This window comes from Eulemur rufifrons, chromosome 1, assembly GCF_041146395.1.
Source record: "Eulemur rufifrons isolate Redbay chromosome 1, OSU_ERuf_1, whole genome shotgun sequence".
Lineage (NCBI taxonomy): Eukaryota > Metazoa > Chordata > Mammalia > Primates > Lemuridae > Eulemur > Eulemur rufifrons.
The window spans coordinates 4,078,650-4,102,912 of NC_090983.1; the positions used below are offsets into that span (position 1 = coordinate 4,078,650).

The 24,263-nt window shown below is 45.1% G+C and overlaps 1 protein-coding gene across 1 annotated transcript in view; it reads left to right on the forward strand.

Moving 5' to 3' along the window:
* Positions 1 to 24,263, forward strand: part of IQCA1 (IQ motif containing with AAA domain 1) — a 199,992-nt gene that overhangs the window by 147,238 nt on the left and 28,491 nt on the right. Inside the window, exons 22-25 of the mRNA XM_069465364.1 lie at positions 6,686 to 6,747; positions 9,481 to 9,563; positions 17,421 to 17,528; positions 23,330 to 23,529. Coding sequence (XP_069321465.1) covers positions 6,686 to 6,747; positions 9,481 to 9,563; positions 17,421 to 17,528; positions 23,330 to 23,529 — 453 coding nt within the window. The remainder of the gene's footprint in view (positions 1 to 6,685; positions 6,748 to 9,480; positions 9,564 to 17,420; positions 17,529 to 23,329; positions 23,530 to 24,263) is intronic.

Genomic DNA, 24,263 nt, shown 5'->3' on the forward strand with positions numbered 1-24,263 from the left:
ATGGGGAGGGGGCAGGTTCAGTCATGACACGGGGCCCGCTGCCCATGCAGCGGCAGGTCCAGGAGGGCTGCCTGTGGATGCCTCACGAGGTAACACACCTTCCTTTGGTAAATTTACTTGGTCCACCATTTAGCCCTCAGGGTGTGGCCTCATAAATGGGTCAGATCCAACCATCTGACAGTGTCCTCCGCCAACCCCCATCGGCCACGGATTCTTATCACCCAAGCCCCACGGGTAGGACAAGAACTATCAAAGAAGCCAGAGCACACGCCCCTCATCTGTGCTGGAGGTGGTCTTTAGGGGGCCCTGGCAATAAGCAGGTTCCATACAGGGATCATAGAGAAAGGAATCGGATGAACTGAATCGTAAGTTGCCACCGAGCCATCTCACAGTGGTTTATTTTTTCTTAGAGGTGTTGGGAGTGATGATTTGGTTTTATTTGACTTTATTTTTATTTCAATAGATTTAGGGGGTACAGGTGGAGTTTTGTTACATGGATATGTTATATAATGGAGAAGTCTGGGATTTTAGGGTTCCCGCCACCCGAGTAGTGTACATTTGTACCCAATAGGGAACTTTTCATTCCTCACTCCCCACCCTCCCTCCTCCTGAGTCTCCAGCGTCTATTGTGCCATCTGTGTGACCATGCATACCTGTAGCTTAGTTCCCACTTGTAAGTGAGAACCTTCGGTCTTTGGATTTTTTTTCCTGCGTTACTTCACTTAGGATAATGGCCGCTAGTTCCATCTTCACTGGGGGTTAGAGCAGCATTCAAAGTTCAGAGAATTCCAAGTTCGTTTACTCAGGCCTCTATCTCTGCCTCCATGCTAGAGACAGCCTTGCTTGCCATCCGGGCCAGCGTCTCCAAGGAAGAGAGCTAAGACTGCTTCTCACAGGGAGTCTTTGCTTCTGTGACAGCTTCCTCTGAGTTCCGTGGCTGATCCACCTTTCCTGGGATTCACACATTCTCTCTTAGAGTTTTTCACACTTTCAGCTGCATTGGTGTCTAGTTTTGCCAGCTCAAGGGCCATATGGTCTCTTTGGGATGACTCTACATTGATCTGTTTTGTATTGATGTGGTTTAACTCTGAATGCAACTGAATTTCCCTCATAGCTCTGTTCTGAAGGTCCATCGCTGTAGTCTGATAACACTGACTTAACAACCAACAACCATCTACAGATGAAAGCACCTTCACAAGAGCTCTGGAGTCCAAGAGAGGGGGTGAAGCACCCAGTTGAAGCACAGAAACATTTAAAAAGATGCATCAAAGAGACTAAGAAGAAAAATTTCACTTTGCCTATGTCACTCCTCCCCAAAGCCCACACATCTCCCCAGCCCACTAGTTCTCCCTTGCAGAAAAAGGACAGAGAAGTGAGCATCTGACTTCACCACCGACCCCACTACCAGACCACTCACCTGTGGACCCCAGCACTGCAGGCATCTTACAAACCCTGACACCAGGCATGTCTTTGGATCCCAACATCAGAAAAGAATCAAAGTATATCACTGCAGAAAAATCATCAAATTACAAAGGAAGACAGTGAGAGAAGAACAAAAGAACCACAAAACAGAAAAAAAAATTGATAGGTCCTTACCTATCAATAATTACTTCAAATGTAAATGAATTAAACTCACCAATCAAAACATATAGAGTGGCTGAATGGATTAAAAGAAAACAAGATCCAACTATATGCTGTCTATGAGTGATTCATGTTAGATTTAAGGACACATACAGGCTGAAAGAGAGGGGATGACAAAAGATATTTCGTGCAAATGGTGACCAAAAGAGAGCAGAGGTGGCTGCACTTAGTCAAAAACTATTAGAAGAGACCGAAAAGATCATTACATAATGATAAAAGGGTCAATTCAATAGGAAGAGATAACAATTATAAATATATATGCACCCTTCATCAAAGCACCTAAATATATAAAGTGAATATTGACAAATCTGAAGGGAGGAACAGCAATTCAATAGCAGGAGACTTCAATATCCTACTTCTATAATGGATATACCATCCAGACAGAAGATCAGTAGGGAGACACAGCAGACCTGAATACCACTGTAGACCGATGGTCCTAACGGTTATTCTACCCGGCAGCAGCAGAGTACACATCGTTCGCAGGTACACGTAGAACATTCTCCAGGATGCTTTCCACATTCTGGGTCACAAAACAAGTGTTAATAAGTTTAAGAAGATTGAAAACATTCCAGACAACCTCCAATCACAATGAGATGAAACTAGAAATCAGTAACAAAAGGAATATGGAAAATTCACAAATACATGGAAATTAAACAACACACTCTGAACCATCGGGTCAAGGAAAAAAATCTAAAGGAGAATTAGAAAATATCTCAAAGCAAAAATGAAAGCACAACATACCAAACTTTATAGCAAGAGCAGTACTAAGAGGGGAATTTACACAAATGCCTACATTAAAAAAGAAGAAAGATCTCAAATAAACAACCTAACATACCTCAGTGAACCAGAAGAAGAGAGGAACAGTAAACCCAAAGCCAGTGCAAGGAAGGAAATAATAAAGATTAGAGCAGAAATAAATGACATAGAGAATAAAAAAAGGTTGATGAAACTAAGAGTTGGTTTTCTGAAAAGATTTTAAAAATTGGCAAACTTTATGCTAGACTAAGAAAAAAAGAGAGAAAGCTCAAATAAATAAATTCAGCAGTGGAAGAGGAGACATTATAACCAATGTCACAAAAATTAAAAAGATGATAAAAAACTATCATCAACAATTACACACTAAATGGACAACCTAGAAGAAAGAGATAAATTCCTAGAAACATACAACCTGCCAAGACTGAATCAAGAAGAAATAGAAAGTTCCAACAAACCAATAATAGAGAGATTAAATCAGTAATCAAAAACCTTCCTGGGATCCTGGAACACAAAAGGACATTAGGGAAAAATCAGTGGAAACCTAATAAACTGTGCATTTTCATTGGTCATATTGTGCCAATGTTGGTTTCTAAGTTGTGATAAATGTACCATAGTAACGTAAGATGTTAATAGGGAAAGCTATGTGAGGGGTATACAGGACCTCTGTGTACTATTTTTGTAACTTGTCTGCAAATATAAAACTATTGTAAAATTAAAAGTTTTCATTTACAGATAACATGATTGTCTATGTAGAAAATCCCAAAGAATCTACAAAGAAAGTTTTAGAAACAATAAGTGAGTTCAGCAAGGTTGCAGGATACAGGATAAACCTGTATGTCTATATACCAGCAATGGACACATAGACACCAAAATTAAATGTAAAATCATTTTAAATCACTGAAAAAATGTAGGTGTAAATCTAACAAAACAGGTACAAGACTTAAATGTTAGAACTGCACAAATCTGATGAAAGAAATCAAAGAAGAGCTAAATAGACACACCATGCGCATGTACTCAACAAAACAATAACAAATACAGAGATTAAATAAAGAGAAGTTGAGTCTTCTCAACATAGAAGTCACCATAGTAAAAATGTCTGTTCTGTCCACATTGATATATAGGTTTAATGCAATTCTATCAAAATCCCAGAAATATAATTTGTAGACATAGACAAAACTATTCTAAAATTTATATGGAGAGACAATGGAACTAGAATAACTAAAGCAATTTTGAAAAAGGAATAAAGTGAGAAGGATCAATTCACCCAGTTTTATGGCTTACTGTATAGCTACAGTGCCCAAGGCTGTGTGCTCTTGGTAGCGAACAGACAGACACACGGAACAACGGAACAGGGCAGAGAACCCAGAGCAGCCCGCCCAGGTCTGCCCGGCTGATTTTGACAAAGGTGCAAAAGCGAGGAAGACACCCCCTTGGATAAACGGCGCTGGAGCAACTGGACATCCATCAGCAAAAAGAAATGAACCTAAGTCTCTCACATTGGCCAAAAATTAGTTCGAAATGGGTCGCAGACTTTACTTTAGGAAAAAAATATAGAAGATTTTTGGAATCTAAGGCTAGACAAAGAGTTCTTAGAATTAATACCAAAAGCACAATTCATAAAAGGAAATATTGGACTTCATCAAAATTAAAATTTTTGCCCTGTGAAAGACGCTGTTAAGAGGATGAAGAGACAAGCTACAGACTGAGAGGAAATATTTGCAAACCACATATCCGACAAAGAGCTAGTATTCAGAACACACAAAGAACCCTCAAAACTCAAAAGTTTGAAAACAAGCAACCCAGTGAGAGAATGGATGAAAGGCAGGAAGAGACGTTTCACTGAAGGGGACGCAGAGACGGCAAGAAGCGCGTGAACAGAAGCTCAGCACCACGGCCGCCAGGCAAACGCACGCGGAACCGTGATGACGGCACCGCCCCTGTCAGCGTGGCTGGAATAAGCACCGGTGACACAGCGAGCGCTGGGGAGGGCGGGAGAAGCGAGACACGTGCACACTACTGGTGGGACTGTGAAGTGGCACAGCCACCGCGCATCACGGCTGGGCCGTTGTTTTAAAAAAACAAACATGCACGTCCGGTACAGCCCGGCCGCTGCGCTCATGACACACGTGCCAGGGTAATGAAGACTTATGTTCACTGCGGTGAATTCTTAAAATCTTACGTTGCCTCAGCATCCATGCTGAATCTGAGTTTAACTTTCTCGTGCTAGAAGCAGGGCTTAGTCACCCCTGTCACAGTCCCCAGTTCTCCACCTCCTCCGACTCCCCAGTGTCACTGGCCCAGATGACAACCGCCTCCTTAAACAACCACCTCCTGGCACCCACCGCCCTATGGGACGGCTAGATACAGGCTCCCCGGCTGGCCCCACTGACCCCCACACCCCACACGGACAGCACAAATATGCCACAGTGACACCCATGTGTCACAGCACGATGCCATGGACCTCGCGCCTGCTTGCTGTAGACCCCCCAGTTAGAACTCCCTGTGGGAAAGCAAGTCACCCAAGTAACTCCCTAGCCCCCAGTAAAGGCCTCAATCTATAGGTCCCACGCTTAGCACGCGTGTCCCGGATGGCGCCCCGACACGCCACCACCCACGCTGGCCCTGAGAGGGGGCTGCCCTCTTCTCTCTGGGATCTGTAAGCAACAAAACTGCCTCTGTTACTTCGTGTGCTCTGCTGTGCTGCCCGCTCTGTGTCTCGCCTGGCCAGCACACCCAGCCACCTCTCCTCCTCGGCAGGGCTGTCCTGGGGGTGGCTGTTTGGGCAGGAATAAACCGGACGCAGGTCAGACCAGAGCCACAAGGCATCTGCCACTATAAACAGGCGTCCTGTGAGAGAAACATCTGGTCTCGGGGCAGACACTCGGTCATTGGGCTGAGTGTCCACTGGGATAAAGAAGTGGCCAGTAAAAGGCTCACCAAACCCCCACTCGCCGAGCCCCGTCAGGGCAGGGCTGGACTCTATAACCGCTCTCCAGAGAGTGGCCTCAAGGCCAAATTAGAGAAAAAGTCAACATTCACACGCGCACGCGCGCGCGCGCGCGCACACACACACACACACACACTCGTGCACGCACACACTTATAGCTGCTTGCTTAATTCATAACAGCCTGAAACTGGAAACAACGATAAGAAGGAACGAGCTATTGATACACACAACGACCTGGGTGAGTTTCCTGAGAATTGTGCTGACTGAGAAAAGCTCCCCAAAGGCTACGTGCTGTGAGATTCCGTTTGGGCAGCATTCTCGAAAGGCCACAGTTACAGAAATGGAGACCAGATCGGTGGTTTCCAGGGGTTAAAGACGGGGTGGTCTTGGGAGGGAAGCGTCTGTCACTATAAAAGGGTGACATGAGGGTCCTTGTGGGGAGGGAGACGTTCTGTGCTTTGACCACGTCCATGCCGACATCCTGGCGGTGACCTTGCGAGGCAGCTCTGCGAGGCGTGGCCACGGGCAGAACCCTGGCGGAGGCACACGCCATCTCTCTGTGCTGTTTCTCACAACTGCATGTGAACCTACCATTATCTCAAAACAGAAAATTAAGCTTTAAAAAACTGAAAAACATGAATGAAGTTAGGCTATGTGCAGCCATAGAAGTGAATCTTGCGGTCACAGTGTTGTTGGAAAGAAGCCAGACATAAGACGAGTTTATGTATCACTAGTGTGAGTCCACTCACAGGAAGGGGCACCATGAATCTGCGGTGAAGTCGGAACAGTGTCGCCTACAGATGGGAAGCAGCATGACAGAGAGCTCAGAGGGGAGAAATATGCTCTGTATCTTGAACCGGGTGGTGGTCATGTGGTTATACATAGAAATTAAATGTAAAAGCCAGTCAGCCTGTGCACAGGTGCACGTTACATAGATTACACTGCCAGAAAGAGGAATGGATGAACGAGTAGATGGACGTGGAGGGATGAGCTAGAGGAAGGTGAGAAGGTGTGTGACGTGCGTCGTGCGTGGGGAGCGCGGGTCCCCTGAGGGGCCAGGGGTAGAAGGTGACACAGAACAGGAAGATGGACCTGTTGGGAACTCGGCCCGCGCAGGCTCTGCAGTGGCGACCTCGCCTTCCGTCCACGTAAGCAGCTTGGGGGTTTGCAGGCCAAACCTACGTCCGTGACAACACTGCGGCTCTTGTTCAATTGTCACTAACATTTCCCTTCCTGCCACCTCCAAAACCAGTTTGTGTAGCTCATTTCTGGGCTTATTTGCTTGCTTGTTTTGACTAAATTGCTGGTTGTCTCCTTTTTTTTTTTTTTCCTCTATTTCAGAAAAATAAAGGGAAGAAAGGCAAAAGAGGGAAAAAGAAGGACAAAGACCTGACAGCTGACAGGTGAGGATCGGCTCGCGCTGTCGCGGGGCCCGTGGACAGGCACAGCCCAGCGCAGGGCGCAGGAAGCCCTGAGACGCGGCCGAGCGCTGGCCGTGCTGTGCGGCACCTCTGCCACACGGCACCCTCCTCTCCCTCACAGAGCACGTGCGAGTGGCAGGTGCCACCTCGAGTCCTGCAGGTCCCAGGTCGCAGAGGTGCCTGGTGGGCCGGGGGGCAAACGCGGGTCCTCGTCGCATCTGAGCTCCTGGAGCGCTTTAGGTTTTAAAATTCATGGCTGGGGGCAGTTCTTGAAAAATTGTTTAGGAAATAACACCCCGATGAAACTTTTGAGGAAATGCCGAGATTCTGCGTTCCCTCAGGCAGAGACGTGTCCTGTCCCCCTGCACGGCGCTGGCCCAGCCTCGAGGCACTTGGTCCTGCTTGTCGCAGGGACGAGTTCGCAGGGTGAGGCTGAGCCTCGTAAGGGACGTTCCCACTTCCTTGAGCTTCGCTGGCCCAGCTTCAACACAGGACTGACGAGTAGCTTTAAACGCTCATTTTTTACGTTGAAATGGCCCTTGCATGCTTTAACACTGAAAATAAATAGTACCTAGGTTTTCAAATATTATTAAGGAATTTAGTTAAAATCCCTGATATACAGATGTCAGACATCACTTTGAACATGTCCCTCCTCCTCATGGGTTTTGTTAATGGGTCAACACCTGTTGCTCCCGTACTTGGGGGTGTTCTCTAGCTCTCCCCTGGATCCAGCATTGTTCTTTCCAAAGTCTGCTGGACAGAAGACCCAGGAGACAGGAAGCCCAGCTTAGAACTACCTCGAGGGGAAGAGAAGACCAGGTTAGCCCAGAAGCCAGCACGTCGAGCATGTTCTCGGCATGTGCCTATTTATGGCCGAAACAACATAAGTGAGCTGGGAATAATTCTCCAGTGAAATGGAGAGTGACTGTTATTCGATTCATTTTTATGCCCAGAAATACAGATATATCTGGTCATCGTGTTCCTGAAAGACTTTTCATGTTAATTTTAAAGATCCTATGCCACTAGAGTAAGATTATTTCTGCCATGATCTGTAAGACTTCTGTTTCTCTTATTAAATTAATAACCCCTAAGACAGTATCTTTATCATAGTTTAAAATAGTTTTATGGTTGAAAATGTTTTATTCCAAAACAAAAGTTCATTTCACTGGAAAATCCAAATATGGGTTTGTGTTTAGGCCTTCTTAATATATTTTGTTTTGATTATGTTAGAGAATCTTCTTTAATTTTATGTTAATATTTTATGCCTATGGTATGTGTTTATATTAAATAAGTATTCAAGTTAAAACACTAAATTGATACTTCCTTGATATAGGTCAGATACTTTTATCCCAAATTTCATCACAATTAAACCTTTCTTAGGCTGGGCATGGTGCCACAAGCCTGTGATCCTAGCACTTTGGAAGGCCAAGGCAGGAGGATCCCTTGAGGCCAGGAGTTTGAGACCAGCCTGAGCAAGAGCAAGACCCCATCTATACAAAAAATAAAAAAATGTTCTGGGCATGGTGGTGTGTGCCTATAGTCCCAGCTACTCAAGTGGCTGAGGCAAGAGAATCACTTGAGCCCAGGAATTGGAGGTTGCCATGAGCTCTGATGACAGCACTGCCCTCTAGCCTAGGCCACAGAGCAAGACCCTGCCAAAAAAAAAAAAAAAATACATATATATATATATATATATATTAAACTTTTGTTAATTTTCAGCAGAGAACATCCTTTTTTGAATGCATTTGCTGGAATACAGTTTCAGTCAACCAAAGACTGAGGTCATTGGATTAACATTTATTCTAATAGTATTTGGCTTGAGTCTAAATAATGTTCTTGGGTCTCTTTTAATCACACTAACTTGAATCATAGTACAGTTGAAGAACTGTCTAAATATGGTTGTATTTAGAATTCTCAACATAAAGAAAGACTAGGGAGGATGGAAGAATAAAGAAAAGGAAGAGACAAAATATCTCAAAGGATTATATTGAATAATATTTGGGCTTAACCTATCTGAATTCCTGCCAGCCAAACCCTAGCTAATATCATTGGGAGTTTCATTCATTATGTGGGATACTATGTCCATTTTTTCTCAATTAGTATAAATTACCAGTGTGCTGACTATATGCCCAAGGTCCTCTTAGAGAAGTGGTTTTGACATCTGTAAACACTGCAAAAAAGGATAACACCCTCCTAAAAAATCATTGCACTCATTACTCAAGACATTTTATCTTCCATGTAAGAATTATCTCCAGTATAAGCCTTTGTTCTTTGTAGATATTTCTTTTAAACTATTATGCTATTGAGTTAAAAGGAAACATAAATTTCACAAAGGATTAATGATCTACTACAGCTTGCAGATGCTAACTGAATATATAATTATAGGCCCATTGCATTACTATTATTGGGTAATTTCTAATTCATATTTGTGCCATCACGAAGACTGATGGAAGGGCAGACTGCAGGAGTTATAGCTGGTCTCAGACGCCCAGAGATATCATTCTTATTAATGGGAAACATCAGATATGCACATGGATGAGTGAAAGTATTGTTTTTAAAAAGCCTAATTTATCCCCAAATTGTGGAAACACTTCAAAACTCCATGTATTTGCGGGTACACAAACGTACTTTGAAATAGATCTGGTTTGTTCTGTGCATGTGTGACAATTAATAGTGATGCGGCGATTTTATGTGTGTGCTGCTGCTTCCCCCCAGGAGCATCGAGTCTCTGTACAAGGAGCTGGTGGAAGAGGGATTACTGATCCAAGCTCTGAAAGTCAACCTCTCTGATTACATCGGTAAAGTACACATTATTATGCTTATATGGGTCACATGTCACCCCTTGTGTTTTGAGGTCCCAATAGCGGGAAGTATGTTTCATTCTGTTTTTGTCCGAGCCAACACCTGGCCCGTGGTGGCTTCTGGTAAACGTTTGTCCGATTGAATTGATTTGAATAACCTAAGTGGATGCTGTGAACTGAGAGGTTCTCTTAGTAAACTGGGTCCAGCTCTCTCCCCTAACGTGGTAGAAGCAGGTCTTTAACCTGGCAGCAGGGTTCTGTGGGCATTATTTCTGGCATTACCTGACTTAAGGACACGAGGAATCGTTCACACTTTCAATGTTTAAACAAAGCGCCCTCAGAGGGCAGCACCTGCTGCCTCCGCAGTGAACAGTCCTTACGGAGGATTCCTTCCAGAAGAGACAGCAGTAGTTGGGAGGAAGGAGATGGGGGCGTTTGTTATCACATCATCAACTAAGTTTTTCTCTTAATTTTTAAAACACTCTATGATGACCTGAAAACACACAGCTCAAAACTCCTCCTAATTCGACCCCCCTAATGCAATTCTTATTTTCACTTTTATGAAAACAGTATCTTCAATGACTAAGGACACGCTCCTGCATAACCACAAAGGGACAGTCACACTCGGAAAATTTAACCCTAATGCAATACTCGCACCTAAGGTATAGCTGATACTCGGTTTCCCCAATGGTCCTGAAAATGCCCCTTATAACTGTTTGTCCTTCTCAATCCAAAATCCAGTCGAGAGTCATGCGTGGATTATCACATCTCTTTAGTCTGCTTAATTCCTTCCATCTAGAACAGTTCCCCACCTGTTTGAACCCTCCACAACAGTGACATTTTTGAAGAACCTGAGCTGTTTTACAGACTGCCCCTCAACTGGATTTGTTCGACGGTTTCCTCATTGCTTGATTCAGGTCAGACATTTTTGCCAGGAAGACTCCACAGGGGACGTTGTGTGTTCTTCTCAGTGTTCCCCATCGGGGCACGTGGTCCACTTTGTCCCATCACTGGTGACGTTAAGTTTGATCTTGTGGCGAAAGTGCAGTCCCCAGATGTCTTCACTGTGAAGCTTCATCTTTCCCTTTGTAATTAATGGATAATCTAAGGTTACAATTAATGGATAATCTAAGGGGCCACACCTTGAGGCCTTGGAGTTCCTGCTCCCAGCAGCCTTTCCCACGGGTTTTAGCAACCTGGTGATGTTTGCCTGTGTCAATTATTGCCGTAGTGGCTGTAAAACGGGATTTTCTCCATCGTTCCTTCTATGTTTAATAGATACCAATCTTCTGTAAGGAAGTGTGGAATCTTTTAACATTGTTGTGGTATCAGGACTGTGGACACATAGTTCTCCTCTTATTGGGTGTATTATAATCTGTCCCTGTCATTATTCCTGCTGATGTTTACATTGACCCAGTCTTTGCCCGTGAGAGCAAGGAGGCCCACGTGTTCCTCTGATCAGAGGATGATTGTTTAATCCCTTCGAAAGACAGCCTGTTTTCTTCTTGAGAGCTTGGAGGGGCCTTCACATTTCCTAACAGAATCAGAATTTTACCAGAAGATAGATCGGGATGTATATTGGATTTCTATTTATTTTATTTTATGCGTTTCTTGTTCAAGTGCTAGGGAGTTGATTCTGTTAGTTAATTCTGTTAACATTTTTAAAATAACCGTTTCTAGCAGGACCGTCTCTTATTTGTGGTCTGCATTTCTGAACTGAAGACCCTCATGCTAAGGACCCTGCCTGGCACATGGTGGATTCTCATTACCTATTTTCTTAACTTAGTAATTTCTTATCCATTCAGGACTTTTCCAGTGACCTGCCATGCCTAAGGTCAAAGTAGATGGGCTCAGCCACTCACGAGTGACTCTAAGTATAAATGACCCAATGCACCACAGTTGGTCAAATTTCCCCAGGCTGGCACAGTTTGACCTTGTCCATATTTTCCTTAGTTTTCTCCAGTTAAGATCCTTAGCTTGCACGATGGCAGTGCACCTTCCCAGATCCCTGCGTAAAATATGGAGCAACTCAGTAGCATAGCCAAAGCCCACAGGCAACACTTGGTGACACCAAAACTAAGTGACAAGTTTTCCCTCTTGAGCCCCAAAGTACAAGCCACTGGGGACACTGAAGGACCTGAGAACAGGAGACACCGCCTCCCCCAAAATAACCAGCAAGCGCTTGCTGGAAAGATCAGTGGACCGAGGTGAGAACTGAAGCGGCAGCTGAGAAGGGTTTGCCTACTTCAGCAGCGGATGAGCGCGGAGCACCGAGTGAGGAAGCGTGAAGGGCTGGGGCAGTTTAGACCTTGGAAGTGACCTGCTCCGGTTCCCCTCCCAGCCAGGGCTGCACACTGAGAAGAAATTCTTGGCAGCGGAATCAAAAGTGAACAGGATGGAGAAAATAAAGATGAAACGGAGAAAAGGCCCTCAAGAAATTAGGGAGGGAACAGAGCAAAGACCATCTCAGAACGCAAGCCACCACATTTTTAACATGAATGAAAGCAACAGAAGAGGGAGCTCCGTGAAACTAGACAAGCTATCCCGAACCACACTATGCTCTCAAAGTATAGAACTATTAACTCACGTAAATCCGAGCAATGGAAGATCCAAGGTCAAAGCCCACACAATTATCGTAAGAAAAAAAGAATTAACATCTCAAAAAGTCATCGCTATAAAGAAGACCTATATTGGAACCTATTATTTCAAAATACACTAGTACATTAAGAAAATTACAGAAGACATGTAAGAACAGCATAAGATAGAATTAGAAAAACTCAGAAATGAGGTGACAAAACTCAAGAAATATTATAAATAAAGGGAAAAATTATTTTAGAAGAAACTAATTTACAATGAAAATAAGAACAAATAAAGACAATAAATAAGGCTTTAAGAGAAATAACAGGTGAAAAGACACAAATTTTTAAAAATAAAACTTTAGGAGGCTGAAGCAGGAGGACCTGTTTATGTGGTTCTCCATATCTGTGTTTCATTTTACAATTACAGGGTATTTTTTAAAAAGCTCCTTAGCTTGCACTCTGAGAGAGGCAGTGGATATTCCCCTCATTCGGTGTCCAGTGTGGGCCACTCGTGTGTGTCCCAGGGATTCCAGACTCTCAGCCCTGCCCTGGGGCCCCAGGGGAAGGGATCTCATGGACCCACCCCCACCCGCCTGTGCATGCATGCACACACGTGCACAAACATGCACGCACACACGTGCACACACACATGCACATGCATGTGATTGCAGGGCCTGCTGCTTCCCGCCCCAGCAGGCTGTGACGTGGGCTTTCCTCCTGTTGTTCCCGGTGATGCTGTTGTCTGTCCTTGGCGAGTGTCCGAGTCCACATTTTATTCACACCTGCGATGCCCTCCCCTGATCTCTTGAAGCACAGCAAACGTTCCTTCCTGAATGGATCTATTTATCTTACAGCTTATCTGCAAGCCTTGTGTTCTCAGGTAAAGCTTTATCCAACTCTTGTTTGCTTATTCCTTTATTCTTTAACCACAGAATCTTCTCCTGGGCGGTGACTTTGTTTCCTCATCCTTCTTTAACCCGAGCCAGTCCTCTTGGTAGGACTGGGCCACACAGAGGCTGTTTGATAAGCCTGTCCTTCCTTCCCCTCCCTCGGATCTGACAACGGGAGCCAGCTGTCTAGAAGGGAGCCTCGACGTCTGGGCGGTCATTCAATTATCGATCACTGGTCCTCCCGGCCCATTGCTGATGGGGGAACAGACCACCCGCACCCGCGGTCTCCCTCGCCAGCCTGGCAGGGCAGATTCCCACATTAGGGACATGGGATCCTGCACAGCTGGGTGCCACTTCCTGATCAAGTAAGTCAGGGGCTTATAAACACCTCCCCCGCCCCAGTTCTCAACACTCAGCTAATTGCCTCATCGTCATTGTCTTGTCCAAGAAGAGAATTAAGGAGAGAGGGATGCAGGCAAAATCAGGTTCCTTGATTTTGATTTTGTTTTCTTGGTTTCTTTTTCACACTCGTACCCAGAGCTCTGGCCCAGCTGGTCCCTGCATTTCCCACTCCGCTGTACCAGCGGCGAGAGCGCAACGGCTGAGTGCTCAGAGCCTTTTCTTTTGTTTCTGCATCGAGACAAGGAGAGAGGGTGGGTGTGAGCTGTGCCTCCCCCGCCCCCCATCAGGCAGGCGGCAGCACAGACCCCCAGGCCCAGAACGTAGCTCCACCGCTTGGACGTGTCCACCAGACCAGGGACACCCTGCACAGGTCCAACCCACTCGGCACCACTGGGACGCAAAGTTGGTTTTTTTAGAGTCTTAATACTGGTAATCCCACCCACTTCTCAACACCACTCAAATCCCAGCAGTCATTAGAATCACAGCAGCTCAGGGCTACAAGAGACTGCGGAGGAGGAAGGGAGCCAGAGGGTGCTAAGCCTGTCGCTGTCGGCTTTCTGCGGGCCCACCCCACGCTTGCCACGTCCCTGCAGAGCCGCCCAGCTCCAAGCACTGGCCTGTGCCCAGTAGCAAGCTCCCTCTGCAATTTCAAGTGTGCAAGAAATAGCACATTTCCTTATTTACTTTAAATCACCTTAATTTGCCTTCACAACTCCTACACTGCCAAGGTTATTCAGACTCAGCCCTTCTTAGCAGCCCCCACCCCAGCCCTAGGTGACGGCGAGGCTCCCAGTTCCCAGGCAGTGCCAGGCTGCTGCCGAGATACTCTGGGCGCTGGCTGCCACCAGGGCCGGGGGCTGGATACCCACAGCTCAGGGACCCTCTGGCCAGCTCCCTGTCCCCAGGCAAGGGGAGTCTCTACCTGCCTTCTGCAGCAGCCTCCCTCCCGGATGCTGGTCCTTTACTTCATCTTTCTGTGCCTCGGTTTCCACTATCATAGGATGGGGGTAGTAACCGCCCACTGACTCGCTGTGAGCATTGAATGAGTCACAAGACAGGCGCTCCAGGCCACGCTTGCACAGCTGTCGGCCCCCCAACCCCACCTGGCGCGGGCTTTGCCACGAAGAGGACAGAGTGCTGACTCCACAGTGCCTCCGCGTGCCTTCCTCCCCGTCCGGGTCCTGGGGGCACGAAGCACAGTAGAGAGGGGAAAATACCAGGAGAACAAACACAAATCAACATCCCTAAATCAGCCTGCCACACCGTGACTCAGTAACTGCCGTGCTTGGTTGAAACACCGACCCAGGCCGGAGTCAGCGTCATTCACACTCCCCTCGGGATTCATAGCCTGCCCTGTAGGTTGGAAGACGCCACAGCTTCCCCAAAATCCAGTCCTAGAAGATGTTATTTACGTTTTTGCATATGAAAAATGTCTGAAGCTTTGGGATAGGCGAACACCCTCACACATACATAGTCTTGGCAGAGCTGTTGCAGCAAGAAGTTACTCTGTAGTAATCTCTCCCTCGAGTGGCTGGGACATGTGCACCTTTCTGGCAGCTGGGTGGCTGCGTCAGGCACGACCGCAACCCTTCAACATGTCCGGAACACTTTGCGAACGAGCCAGTCCGCCTGGATTACCTGTGGCTCCCTGGGCCACCGTCCCTGTTAGCAGGAGACTGTGCGACGTGCAGCCCCTCTGTCTGTCTTCATGCTGTCGCCGAGTGTCCTCCCACCCCTGGTCTGCGAGTCACTCTCTTCAGAAGCTGCTGTTTCTTATAGACGGCTCCATTCCTCACTCTCTCTTTAAGGCTGTGTGGGGTAGAATGGAAATGTAAGAGGCTGATTTCATCTTTATTTCTCAACTATTTTTTTTATTTCTCGATACTTTTTAATTGTGCTCTTATGTTCTTATTCTCTTTAATTATTTCACTCATTCTGTATTAGTTTCCTGGGGCTGCCGTAACGAGTGCCACACATTGAGTAGCTGAAACAACAGGAACTGCTGGGCACACAGTTCTGCAGGCCACAAGTGCAAAATCAAGGTGTGGGCGGGACTGCTCCTTCCGAGGGCCGTCCCAGGCCTCTCCTCCGCTGCTGCGGTTTGCTGGCAGCCTTGGTGTGTCTTGGTGTGGAAGTGTCCTCATCTTCACGTGGTGTTCTCCCGCTGTGCCTGTCGCCCCTGTGCCCAAATTCCCCCTGTGTATGAGGACACCCGTCCTGTTGGATTTAGGGCCCGCCCTAATGATCCTATCTTAACTAAATGCATCTGCAGCAAGCCCATTTCTAAAGAAGGCTCATTCTGAGACACTGGGTGTCCTTACACAGCATCGCAGGGGGCACGGCTGAACCCCTCGTGCATTCCCTGCTCTGTGCTCTTCCCATCGTTCTAGGCTTCCTGGCCCCCTTCCCTGCCCTCTATCTCAAACACCTTTCTCAACACCGTTTTCTTCTTCCCTCCCTTGTGGAAGATCTGGTGTCTGTACAGGGAACCCTGAACGCTCCGAGCTCCGCATGAGTGGATGGGGAGGGGAGGGCGTCCACGCGGGCAGCAGCAAACAGTAACGTGCTTTCAGACCGAGTCTCAGAACTTGGCAAGCAGCCCGGGCTAGTTGTGCCCTTCACTCTATTGGAACCAACACCCACTAATTCAACTGAATATAATTTGTTTAAATAAAATCTGTTAGGTTCTAGAAAATAGGGTACATCTGGATATTAATGTGGGTTTACATAAGCAGGAAAATTGGAGTCACTTTCATATCACCTCTACTGGCATGTTTACTGCAGTGAACGCTGCATTTAACGGTTGCTACAGGATCTCTTTCTATTCTAGCGGAGGCTAAATTAACCACTCTTCTATTTATTACCTGCTCATTAAAAAGTGTGGTATCTGAAGCCGTAATGAAAGCTTTCATTATCACTCATTCTCCCAACCAATACCCATTGTCCTTGCCAAGGACTTTTTTTTTCACGTGGAGGCTCACAACAAAACAGTGCTCACTGTCTGCATTTTAACTCTCATTTTCTTAGCATTTGAAAATGCTTAAAAGCTTTTTATATTTTCCGTATTTGATACATACATAAATGTGCATATCGTACTTGTCATACGTGTATCACGTTCAAAGCTCTGCAAGGTCAGGACTTGCTACAGGAAGAAAGCATCGGGAAAAAAATCAAGACACTGTGATTCATTCATCGAATATTTTTCCTGGAGATTCAGATACAAATCAAGAGAGAATCGTATGAGCATGTAAAGGTCCATCCTCATGACAAATGGAGACAGCCAAACTAATTTTCTTGGTGACCTTATCTAAATTAGTTAGAAAATAACACTTCAGATTTATGACTAGTTACAATTAAGCCCTTTGATATCTTCTAATTAAACCTGTAAAGATTTATTTCTGTATTATTCCTTTGGTAATCCTTTAAAAATGATAAAAATGTAAATTAATATTACCCTCAAAAAGAGATGTTTCTGTTTATCCTAAATTAGACTCATACCCTTCCTTTCAAATGACTGTATTTTAGATTCAGATTTAAACTGCTCCAATACAAATTCCACATCCATCTTAAATCACTTATTTTTAAAGTTTGTGCAAATGTTATACATAATCTCTTGGAATATAAATAAAGCAAAATCCACTATATTTTAGCATTCTTTGTATGTCCCTCATCGTAGAACTTTGTCCCATTTCACATAACTCAATATTCAAATGTTATTTTTAAAAATGTTAGAAGGTTAATGTAATAGTCAACGTAATTCCCAGTTTCCTACAGCTAGGATAGCAACGGTTTCTTGCCTCAGTGGTTTTTCTTCTAACCTTTATCTGAGAAAAGATGTGTTGTTTATCACTCTCCCTAATATGACCAGGTTTACTCTGAAATGTTAAGTGTGTATTCTGTGATAATTTTGCAAGTGCCAAAATTATGCTGCTCAGACCCACATCATTTCCCACTCACTCATGCTCTGTTTCTTTTCTCTCCAGGTGAGTACAGCTACCTGGGAACGACTCTTCGCCAGGTATCCATAGAACCCATGCCTTCCCTGCTGGACGTCAGACAGCTCATCACCTTGTACGGAATCTTGCCATTAGGTAAAGACCCCACACGCACAGGGTGCCTTTTCTGCAGGCAGGCATGCACCGCTTGCTGTCTGTCACCAAAGGTGCATGACAGCTTAACTCTTCCTGTCAGGAACTCTGAATGAGCAGTGTCACTTCGATAGTCATCCACAAGCACACAAAGGTGCCGCCAGGGAGCATACTTCCGCGCCATCTCTGGGTGCCTGTTTGACAGTCCTGGGCTGAAGGACTTACAGGTAATGAGCTGGAGAGATAATAGGCCCAGCAAGTACCTGCAATTAAAATTCATCAGATTAGAGAAAGGGCTGCGGTTTCCACTTGCCTTACACACAGGCTTCTAGTCCTAGGTCCTAAATAGAGGTGGCCTTTCAGGAGTCAGTGGAAGTATATTTCATGGATCTAAAGGATCACCTGTAAGGCTCTGTCAGTTTTCACTGAAATCCACCCGCACTGCTAAATAAGGTTCACTTGTGATTTCACACACAGATGCAGCAGAGCTCTGCGGGGAGCCAAGTGATGCAGGAAAGGTGGGCTGCTCTCCCTCGCTTTGGTTTTTTATGGCTTTGACCTGTGAATTAAAGGCTGAATCACCTGGGGCAAGGACAGCAACTCCAGCTGGCCTGTGCCCTCACAATTCTGAAATAGAAATCACATTTTGTTTGTTTAATTTGCTTTAAAATGAGATGGGGCCTGCGCAGTGGCTCACGTCTATACTCCCAGCACTTTGGGAGGCCTACACAGGAGGATTGCTTGAGGCCTGGAGTTCGAGACTACCCTGCCTCTACAAAAACTTTTGTAATGGTTTGCAGTCCCACCTGCAGTGTGTAAGTGTTCTTTTCTCTCCACATCACGCCAGCATTTGTTGTTTTGGAACTTTTTGATAAAAGCCATTCTCACTGGGGTTAGGTGATATCTCATTGTGGTTTTGATTTGCATTTCCCTGATGATTGGAGACTTTGAGCATTTTTTCATATGTTTATTGGTCATTATTCTATCTTCTTTTGAAAAGCTTCTGTTCATGTCTTTTGCCCACATTTTTATGAGGTTATTTGATTTTTTCCTTGCTGATTTGCTTGAGTTCTATGTAGATTCTGGTTATCACCCCTGTTTTGGATGTATGGCATACAAATATGTTCTCCCATTCTGTAGGTTGTCTGTTTGCTCTATTGATTACTTCCTTGGCTGTGCAGAAGCTTTTTAATATGATCATGTCCCATTTATTTATTTTTGTTGTTACTATGATTGCCTTTAGGTTCTTTTTCATAAATTCTTTGCCTAAGCTGATGTCTGTAAGAGTTGTTCCAACATTTTATTCTAGAATTTTTATAGTTTCATGTCTTAGGCTTAAGTCTGTTATCCATCATGAGTTGATTTTTTGTGAGTCGTGAGAGGTGTGGATCCTGTTTCAGTCTTTTGCATGTGGCTATCCAATGTTTCCAGCACCATTTATTGAATAGGGTTTCTTTCCCTCAGTGTATGTTTTTGTGTGCTTTGTCAAATATCAGATGGCTATTTGAGGATGGTTTTATAACTGGGTTCTCTGTTCTGATCCATAGGTCTATGTCCCTGTTTTTGTGCCAGTACCATGCTGTTTTGGTTACTGCAGCCTTGTAGTATAGCTTGAAGTCTGGTAAATTGATGCCTCCCAATTTGTTCTTTTTGTTTAAGGTTGCTTTGGATATTTGGGGTCTTTTCTGGTTCCATATGAAGCATAGAACTATTTTTTCCAGATCTGCAAAAAATGACATTGGTATTTTAATGGGGATTGCATTGAATCTGTAAATCACTTTGGGTAGTATATACATTTTAACAATGTTGATTCTGCCGACCCATGAGCATGATATATTTTTCCATCTGTTTACATGCTCTGCAATTTCCTTCCTCAGTGTTTCATAGTGCTCTGTGTAGAGGTCTTTCACCCCCTTGGTTAAATATATTCCTAGGTATTTTATTTTCTTTGTTGCTATTGTGAAACCTATCAAGTCTTTGATTTGTTTCTCAGCTTGACTGTTGTTGGCATATAGGAATGCTACTGATTTTCATACATTGATTTTATAACCTGAGACTTTGCTGAATTGATAGAGATACTAAAAGTAGAGAACTACCAAAGAACTAAAAGTAGACCTACCATTTGATCCAGCAATCCCACTACTGGTGATTTACCCAAAGGAAAAAAAAGTCATTTTATCAAAAAAACACTTGGACTCAAATGTTTGTTACAGCATAATTCACAATCAAAGATGTGGAATCAACCCAAGTGCCCATCAATAAAATGTGGTATATGTATACCATGGAGTACTACTCAGCCATAAAAAATTGGTGAACTAATACCTTTTGTAACAACCTGGATGGAACTGGAGACCATTATTCTAAGTGAAGTATTGCAAGAATTGAAAGACAAACACCACATGTACCCACTATTAAATCGGAACTAATCGTTCAACATTTATATACACATATGGAAATAAAACTCAATGGAAACCAAGTCAGGGGGAGGGGGAGGAGGTGATGGGAAAGTTCACACCTAATGGGTACAATGCACACGATCTGGGTGATGGGCACACTTATAACTTTTACTCAAACTGCAAAAACAATTCATGTAACCAAAACATTTGTACCCCAGTAATATTCTGAAATTTAAAAAAAAAAATTCTAAATTAGCCGGGTATGGTGGTGCACACCTGTCATCCTAGCTACTCAAGAGGTCAGCTAGGAGGATCAATTGAGCCTGGAAGTTGGAGGTTGCGATTAATATGGCGCCACTGCACTCCAGCCTGGGCAACAGGGTGAGATCCCACCTCAAAAGATAAATAGATAAAATAAAGTAAACGGAGATGGGAGTAGTTCCAGCACTTACAATGTTGTTCCACTTTGACTTAAATAAGAACTTAAGCTTAAGTCCATTGACAAGAAATAGCTCATTCTTCTTCTAACCTAATATCATAAGTAGTAAATGGAATTTGAGGTCAACATAAATTTTATATATATATTATACATATAATAATACACATAGTTTATATAATATGTAACATATAATAAAATTTATATTATATAGTACAGATAAATATACCATATTTCAGAGGCAACATAATTTGGGGTCAACAAAATAAATATGTAATATTTGTGAAGTCAATGTAAATAAAATAAATAGATTAGACCTCAAACCCCATCACAGTACCATGGAAGGCAGAGTAGCAGAAAGCTCCAAGAGACAACAAGTTTTTAAGAGACTTTCTAACAAATGAGGGTGTTAGGTTACCTGGGCTCGTGGATACAAGGTGGTGTATGAGCTGTCCAAGCTGGCTTTGAAAACGTCACCAAAGGGCCCCCAGAAAGCACCCCATCTGGACCCTCCCTTTGTCACTGAGGAGTCCTCCAGAGTAGAGCTAGCTAGGGCATTTGTTCTCATGACAGATTTTGGGTCATGTGTTTGGAACGCATAAACAAGGTGGGCAGATGAAGTATATGCACAGGTAAGCTTCTGGGTGCTTAATTTAAATTTCATGCATTAAAATAGCATCCTGTTGCAGAGAGGAATGTTTTTGGCCCAGACTGTTCAGCTCACCACAGTGGTGGCCACTACCCAGACTAACAAACCCAGCCACTCAGCAGAGGACCTTGGGAACATCTTCGCGCAGCCACTTTCCACACCTGGCCAGGAGACTTCAGTGCATCCTGGGCTCCCAGGACCAGGGCTTAGTCTCCAAAGCCCCCTTGGTAGATAAGAGAAAGCCCAGGGAGTATCTGGTCAGCGCTCACCCACCCTCCTGGAAATGTTACCACCCCTAAAGATCAGGGAGGAAGGGAAGGGAGGGGATACTCGCTGAGCAGAAACCGCATCCTCAGAGGTTTCACGGGCACCATTTAGCTCCCACCAGGACCCGTCTAGGTTGCAGAGGACCTTCCTCAGAGTCATGGGGTTACAAAGAGGCAACACTGGTTCAGGACACAGAACGCTGGCCTCCTTGTTACTCTTTAATCCTCTGAAAGTTGAACAGGCTTAGGCACGAGAGCTGGAACGGTGCTGTGTCTCTTGTTGACTCTAGGACAGGCGCCGGATGAGCTGTGGATGCTGGGCCCCATGTGTCCTGCTGGCTCCTGACCTACCTGCTTTCGCCCTCCTGGACCACTCTCTGCACCTCTCTGAGTGACCTTGGCAATCACTCCTGTTCCCTGGGAGGCCACTTCCCTGTGTGCCTGCCTGGCTTTCTCCTGAGTCTCCGCTTGCCCACCTTGCTCCTCTTCCCTCCTGCTGCCTCTCCCTGGGATCCTCAGTGCTGTCGTCCTCCCCTCTCCCAGGAACCTCTCCCAGCCCCCTTTTCAGCCAGCACCCTTGGCACCCTGCAATCCACCGACCTCACTCCCCACCCCTCGCTGTCTCCTGCCACCTTGCCACAGCCCAGTAGCAGCCTGATCTCCCATGCGGGCCTGCATCACTGTGCCCCTCACCTGGAGCCTGCTCACACCCCCTCGGCTGCTGCTCCTGTCCTGCCCCCTGCTCAGACGCCAGCTCACAGGCCCCCTCCTCCTGGAATTACTTTCTTCTCTGAACTCTCTGTGGCTCTCAGGGATCTTGGCCCTGTTTGCCTCCCATTCTAGCTATATCGACTCAGGGCTTAGTTCCACTGCTGGCCGTGAACTCTTGACAGCAAATCCTGCGTCTTTTCCATATTTGACCTGCCCCTCAGCATGGCCCCAGCCAGGGCCATGCACACAGCAGCCTCCAATACCCAGGTGCTGAACAGACGAGGAGCAAATGGCATCTTTCTCCCATCGTGGAGAACAGTATCTCCTGTATCACATTACGTGGCTGTATCCCTCCCCAACCAAAAAACACATGCTCATGTAATTACATTTTAAAGAGAACTTGCTCAAAACTATTTTCCAAGTCTGTGTGGAGAATGGTAGGTAACCATAAAAATTATATTTCTAACAATCACTTAAGTTTCCAAAATCCTTTCAATTACAAAAGAAAAGCATGATCATAATTATATTGACCTATTTAGAGCTGATCAAAAAGAGCCCAGTAGGCGACCAAAAGCACACTAGCGTGATAGTATTAATAGATGTTTCAGTCTCAACCTTTCCAGGATTTAATTCCATTCCCTTCATAATCAGTGCCTAATTCTGCTCTGCCTGTGTTCCCACGATGGAGAACACCCAAGCCTGAGGCCCCTTCTGGGTGCTAAGGAAATTGACAGTGTGGTTGGGAACAGGAGGCACGAACCTCTGAATGACCGTAATAATTCAAGTCACTTTATTATCCAGTGTCAGATTAACTCTGCTGCTCCTGGCCAGCTAGGAACCAGGATGGGAGAGTGCTCCGGTTTCTGCTACCCGGAGCGTGGTCTTCCCCTCCATCTCATGACAACGGCTAAATGCTAAAAAGAGGGTTTAGGGAAATAAACACTTCTCAGCCAACGTTACTGTCTGGGTCTCCACGTTCCCCTTCCCAAGCTTACAAAGAATTTAATTCTGTTGCTGACAGGCAGAGAAAACGCCTCCAAAAAAAAGCTAGAGCTAAGCTATTTCAGGAATGCACTTTAAAATTATGAGGTTGGGGGAAATACTGGTGTGGGGCGGGGAAGAGGGTGAGACCCTGTGGCTCCACCGAGAGCCCTGACATCCAAATTAAAGGTGTCACAATCCAGCTGCGGTGGAGGCATGCCTCTGGTTTGAAATGCTTTCCACTCATTTATTGCTGTTGCAGAAACTGGGGTGGCACAATGCAGGAATGGCCTTGAGATACCCCAGTCTGAGAACCACTGATTCTCTCGGCAGTATGTTAGAGCCTTTGTCTCTGCCTTTCTTAGGTTCTGCAGCAGTGCATGAAAAAGCCCCTTTGGTGAAATCACTGCTGCTGGTCGGGCCATCCGGCGTAGGGAAGAAAATGCTGGTCCACGCCATCTGTACCGAAACGGGAGCCAACCTCTTCAACCTGTCCTCACGTAACATTGCAGGGAAATACCCCGGCAAAAGTGGCCTCCAAATGATGCTGCATGTGGTCTTCAAGGTACTTATTACATTTCTTGGTTTCCAATTCTCCTCCCTCTTGCAAATTACATTTTCAAATCCTGCAGATAATTTGCTTAGGCCGATAAGCACGTTTCTCTTAAGCTTCCCCATTGGATCCTCCTGTAAATTACTTCATTATCACATCTGGCTGAACATGCAACAATTAGAAACGGCTTCTTTCTTTGCATGCACACCCTACTGTGCCACCCAGGTCACCCTCCTTCCGCCACAAAAATCCTTCCTGAAATGCTTGCATGTCTTATAGAAAATTAAGTCCACAATTTCTTTTTTCAGCCCACCTTGCTTTAAGAATTGGCATCAGGTAGAGTTATTTGCATTTTTGGTATTCTTTCTCACATGCGTGCATTGCCCAGCTATGGTCCTGCGCTCTGTGTACTCCTGGCACGGGTGTGACGGAAGAGCCTGCAGCAATGTAAATACACACGACCACAGGGTCAGAGACAGGTGACCTAAAAGGCTGAACCCACTACCCAGCTCTGTGATTTTAGCGAAACTCTTAACTTCCCGGGGTCTCCATTTGACCATCACCAAAATGAATGAGTTTTAAAGAACTTTGATAGAGGATATTTTATATTTAATATTAAGACTTTACAGAATTTAATTTTTATCTGGTTGAAGACCTCAAGGTTATCCTTATAATAGTCAATTCACTTGAATTGCTAGAATGCCGGCTTTTGCTGTATCAAAACCTACATGGCTGCAAACACTGTC